This window comes from Anolis sagrei, chromosome 4 (genome assembly GCF_037176765.1).
Source record: "Anolis sagrei isolate rAnoSag1 chromosome 4, rAnoSag1.mat, whole genome shotgun sequence".
NCBI lineage: Eukaryota > Metazoa > Chordata > Lepidosauria > Squamata > Dactyloidae > Anolis > Anolis sagrei.
The window spans coordinates 153624100-153630099 of NC_090024.1; the positions used below are offsets into that span (position 1 = coordinate 153624100).

The 6000-nt window shown below is 42.6% G+C and overlaps 1 protein-coding gene across 1 annotated transcript in view; it reads right to left on the bottom strand.

The window, feature by feature from the left end:
* LOC132773409 (calcium-activated chloride channel regulator 1-like) overlaps window positions 1–4737 on the bottom strand; it is a 38425-nt gene extending 33688 nt beyond the window's left edge. The window contains exon 1 of the mRNA XM_067467092.1: window positions 4582–4737. Coding sequence (XP_067323193.1) covers window positions 4582–4737 — 156 coding nt within the window. The remainder of the gene's footprint in view (window positions 1–4581) is intronic.
* Between the last annotated feature and the right edge of the window lie 1263 nt (window positions 4738–6000).

Sequence of the window (6000 nt, forward strand, 5' to 3'; positions counted from 1 at the left end):
ATTTAAATAGAAGACAGTTCCTGTAGATCAGAGGTCCCCAAGTTAATACCCGTGGGTCAGATGCACAACTCCAAGGTAATTTACCTGGCCCTGCTATGAACTTTAGGCTTAGTTGAAGGCAACGACTAAAATCCTAATTAACTTGACTATCATCAGCCAAAAGTAGGCCGACACTTCTCCTTGAAATACTAATAAATTTATATTGATTGAAATGTTTCTTCTTTAAAATATTTTATTGTTCTTTCACAATTATTTTGTGCTACAAATAAGATATGTGCCCTCGTGCCCTCCAAATAGGATGTTCTGTCCCACAACTCTGTGTGCTTTAAGAGTTCCATTTAAACGTCCTGCTCCTATTTTATCTCATCATAGTTTGTTAATTGTTTTTTATTCGGAATATGTGGCCTGCCCATTGTCATCTCTATCGCGATTGTGTCTATTGGAATGTTTATTTTATGTTTTATTATTATTATTACTATTAATGTCATTTTGATAATGTTGTTGTCTGTTGTATATGCTTTGATTTTATTGCTGTATTATGTTGTCCGGGCTTGGCCCCAGGTAAGCCACTCCGAGTCCCCATCAGGGAGATGATGGCGGAGTAGAAATAAAGATGATGATGATGATGATGATGATGATGATGATTATATGTAGATAGAAATTCATTCATTTTTTTCAAACTATAGTCTGGCCCCCCAGTAGCCAGAGACCGTGAACTGGCCCTCTGCTTTGAAAGTTTGAGGACCCCTGCTATAGACTTCTGGGAAAGGAGATACACTCTTTTGGGGGACTGTGGAAAAGACAGTTCATAAAATTTGAGAATAACTGTAACTTGAAAACTAACTTTAGGTGCTAAATGTAGTCCCACAGACTGTACTTCATCCATAGCAGCCTAGACTTTACAATTGCACTGAGGTAGAGAAGCCACACACAATGTTTTGGGTTTAATGGGATGGCTTCAACTTTAATTCAAATACGTCAATTACAAATCAGCTTTATTTCGAATTAATAACTTAATTGGGAAAACAATGTGTAAGCAAAATAAGGTTGGGGGGGGGGCAGAATAATCAAATCTTTTGCAGGCCTACAAATGCCTAAGTAGAAAATCAATCCGTAGAAGCCTAATAAACATCTCAAAGCCCCTGTCTCTCATCCCCATAAAACGCGATGGTGGTGGGACTGAGAGCAGGGTCTCTCCTGACAATCTTCAAGTCCTTGATGGTTCATAGAGGAAGATACGTTTGGACAGGTAAACTGGGCCAGAACCATTTAGGCCTTTATAGGCTAAAGTCAGCACTTTGAATTGTGCCTGGAAGCTAATGGGCAGCCAGTGGAGCTGGCGTAACAGAGGAGTTGTACGCTCTCTGTACCCCACTCCAGTGAACAACCTGGCTGCCGAGTGTTGGACTAGAGTGCGTTGCAGTAATCTACTCGGGATGTAACCAGAGCGTGGGTCACAGTGACCAAGTCCAACCTCCCAAGATACGTGCGCAGCTGGCACACGGGTTTTAACTGTGCGAAAGCTCCCTTGGTCACCGCTGAGACCTGGGGTTCCAGGCTCAGCAATGAGTCCAGGATCACTCCCAAGCTGCGAACCTGTGCCTTCAGGGGGGGTGTAACCCCATCAAGCACAGACTGTAACCCTATACCCTGTTCAGCCTTCCAGCTGACCAACTGTCTTGTCTGGATTCAGTTTCCCCATTCTACTCTATGAGTTCATGGACGGAGCCCCACTAGAAGTAGCTGTACATCGTGTAATGGTATTCGGTGGGCTCCATCCAGGAATGGTGCTGAAAGTGTTATACAACAGGTCTGTTTGCCCATGTGATGAAGTCATAAATCTCACAATGGCAGAGTACATGCACTGTCCTGGCCCAAAGCTAATACATACATATAGCAAATGGAATGCTGGGTTTTACAAAACCACTGGTTTTGATTATTCATTTTGGGACAATCTAAAGGAAACTTTAAGTTGGTCATAACTTTACTATGTCAAATTTTAAAGTACATCAGCTTGATAGGTAACATTCCAGTGGGCTGGACTCAAAGTATAATTATCTCCATACATAAAAGGGGTGTAAGTTATGTAGTGGCACCTTAACTTTTTAACTTTTTCATTAACAATATTTTATATCCCATGGAACCCCCAGTGGCACAGTGAGTTAAACCCTTGTGCCAGCAGGATTGGTGACCGACAGGTCAGCGGTTTGAATCCGGGGAGAATTCTTCTGTCAGTTCCAGGCTCCCCCTGTGGGGACATGAGAAAATCCTCCTACAGTGATGGTAAAACATCAAACAACTAGGCGTCCCCTGGGCAACGTCCTTGCAGACAGCCAATTTTCTCACACCAGAAACAACTTGCAGTTTTCCAAGTCGCTCCTGACATGAAAAAAATGGATAATGATATTCTCTCCCTACTCCATAATTTGTGAGAGGAAAGTCCCCCTGCTTCTATAAACGGATGATGTGGCACTTCTCTCTCATAATTATAAGAGTCTTGATTAATCTGGAAATATATTGTTCAGCCAACAAACTGTCAAAGCATTGTCTTCAGATGTGGGAGTAAAAAGCACAATAGGACAAGAAAGATAGAACAGGTGACCTCATATCATTGCTTGCATACATTTTTTGCTGCTTCTGGTTCCCGACAATCACATTTCAGGGCTGCAAAACCCAAGGGTGAACACCTCATGAGAACAATTCTTATGTTTTGGTATGCCACAGAAGACAGGCTGGTGTCCCCAAATTTGCATTTAATTAAGTGGAAATTCCAGGTGCGGGTGTGGCATGGGTCTAAGTTATAGGAAGACAGGAGGACAAATGTCAGCATGCTGGAAGAAGCAAAGACCACCAGCACTGAAGCGATGGTCCTCCACCATCAACTCCGCTGGACCGGCCACATTGTCCGGCCTGACCACCATCTCCCAAAGCAGTTGCTCTACTCCGAACTCAAGAACAGAAAACGGAATGTTTGTGGACAGGAAAAGAGATTTAAAGATGGGCTCAAAGCCAATCTTAAAATCTCCGGTATAGACACTGAGAACTGGGAAGCCCTGGCTCTTAATTGCTTCAGCTGGAGGTCAGCAGTGACCAGCAGTGCTGCAGAATTTGAAGAGACATGAATGGAGGGTGAAAGGGAGAAGCGTGCCAAGAGGAAGGCGCGTCAAGCCAACCCCGACCGAGACCGCCTTCCACCTTGAAACCAATGCCCTCACTGCAGAAGAAGATGCAGAGCAAGAATAAGGCTCCACAGCCACATACGGACCCACAAGAACACTGGAAGACAATCCTCATCGGAAAACGAGGGATCGCCTAAAACAAAAAAAAGTTATAGGGTTTTGGAATTGTTGCTGACTTTGGTGGCACCCAGAATTGAAATTTAAGAATTATCTTGTGGGGCCCTTACACACAGGGCTGTAGCGGGGGGGGGGGGGGGGGGGGTTAGGGGTTCAACCTCCCCCCGAAATGTTTCAGATTTTTAAAAAAACCTGGTTTACTCATGAATTTTAACTGGTTAACCAAATCCCCCTGCTATGAGATGCAAAAAATTAAGAGTCCCTCCAGAACTGCAAGCACTATCTCAAGCAAACATTGACAATTTATTCACACTGTCATTACTTGCAGCAATAGCCGATATAGAGAAGCAACCAAGTTGGGTGTGTGTGTGTGTTGAATGCTCTCATTAAGGAAGCCAGACTTGGTGGAGGTGGTTGACAAGGGCCAAGCTGCAGGCTATTGAAGGCTGCTCTGCCCCCTGCTGTGCTCTTTGCTTCAGTATGAGCTAGGAGGCAGGTTTCTACCCCCCCCCCCTCGTGAAATTTTCAACCCCCCCCCCAAAAATTTCAACCCCTCCCGAATTTTTTTTCTGGCTATGGCCCTGCTTACACAGCCCTATATCCCAGGATATCAAGGCAGAAAATCCCACATTATCTGAGTGTGGACTCAGATAACCCAGTTCAAAGCAGATATTGTGACATTTTCTGCCTTGATATTCTGGAATATAGGGCTATGTGGGAGGGCCCTGGGTTATCTGTGACCACACTCAGATAATGTGGGATTTCCTGCCTTGACATTCTGGGATATAGGGCTACATGGAAGGGCCCGTGGACCCCAAGGTACACTGTGGTAAAGTACTTATGATTCGAAACAGGATCACATCCCTAGCTCATAAAGATCTGTCTTTAATTTCTGGCTAAGGCGGAAAGGAATGCCACAAAACTGCCTAGCAAAATCATATTTTCAGGAACAAACTGGCTCTTAACCCATCAAAAGAAAAATCCTAGTACTGAAATATCACATGACTTCATAAATTTACAGAAATGTGTTTTTCACAGAAATAGAAACCTCACCAGGAAAAGTTATGAAATATTTAACCATACCTTGCTGACTGCCTAAAGAGAAAGAGTGGCACTCCATGCCGAAACATTTGCTGCTATAGTTCATGGCAGGGTCTGGATGCTCAGTAGCAGCAGCAAACACGAGAGCTTACAAACAGTCTAGACTTTGAGTTGATGATAATTTGTTAAAGTTAGCAATCTTTGAGGCACTAAATCAAGATATTAAAAGATTTAATAATCTTACCTTTATGTTGTCAATGATTTTAGTGTCTTCAGGTATCCCAGGGTTAATTGCAATAATGACATTTTCAAACCCACCATTGTTGAGCGTTACATTGATCCCTGTCACCCTATGGAGCAGCACAAACACCATTAACAAATGCCATTGATTCAGCTTCATCTTTGCTAATGCCAGGCTGAATACGGCACAGTTTTGGGTTACGGTATTATACAAGTTCTTGGCCCTGCCTACAGAGGTAGTTTTTATGATGGGACTCTGATCAGGTATTTTTTATCTATGTGAAGTCTAAGACAATCTTTATAGGAGGTCATAAATAAATCTATTTCCTTGTTACTGCTTGCCATAATTATCTTGTAAATATTAGCAAGTTGAAACGGAAAATCACAGCACCCCAAATATAAGAGATCCATGGGTTCAAGGCATAAGCCTAAGCTTCTTTACCAACCCAATTGTATCTGGTGACTTATTAAATAAATAGAGAAATAGTGTCACATTAAGCACAGGTATATTTTATTAATAACCATAGCTACTGACTTCCTCTGTTTCTGTGAAGGGGAGGTTTAATTCTTCCAAAACTTTTCCTTCTTCAGCTCTCATCCTTGCATGTTGAAGACGATGAATATATCCTCAGTGATTCTTTCTCCCTTCTCCCAATCCACAATGGAAGCTGCTGAGGGATTCTGGCACTCTTAGAAGAAAACCATCAATCCCTCCAGGTGAGCAATGTAGCAACTGTTTTTGATTTCTCTTCTTTTGACTATGTATAATAAGTTATGACGATAATCCAACATGGAATAGTGTAACGTAATAGTTCCATGTGCAGAACTCTGTCACACATTCTGCCCATCTAGAAGAAAACAATCTATGTCAGTTGTTCTCAACCTGTGGGTCCTCAGATGTTTTGGCCTTCAACTCCCAGAAATCTGAACAGCTAGTCAACTGGCTGGGATTTCTAGAAGTTGTAGGCCAAAACATCTGGGGACCTACATGATGAGAACCACTTTAGGCAGTTGAACGTTGGCACATATGGAAACATACAAAGCCTAAACCAAGAGAGGGCAACTATGGCAGATCCAGTAGTCACTGTTCTTCCATGTATTCAGTTGAGAACCACTGTTTTAGGTGATCAAAGATAGTGTATATTGTAATTTGCCTGTTTTTGAATATGGATAATAAATTGGCATATTTTGACTGTAACCCAGTGTGGCACAATGTAGTGTAACTGTTTCATTTGTAAACTATGTTACAGATGGGTCTCTAGACTTACCATTAAGACAATGTAGCTATTTAGTGACTGGGTGGGGGTCAACAGTATCTCAACTGTAAATTGGGAGGGGGTCACTTTGCTCCTATGGAAGGCAGTGGCAACTTCTGCAATGGCACAGAAGACATATAGCCTGGAGTAAGGGAGACTTGAGTCTG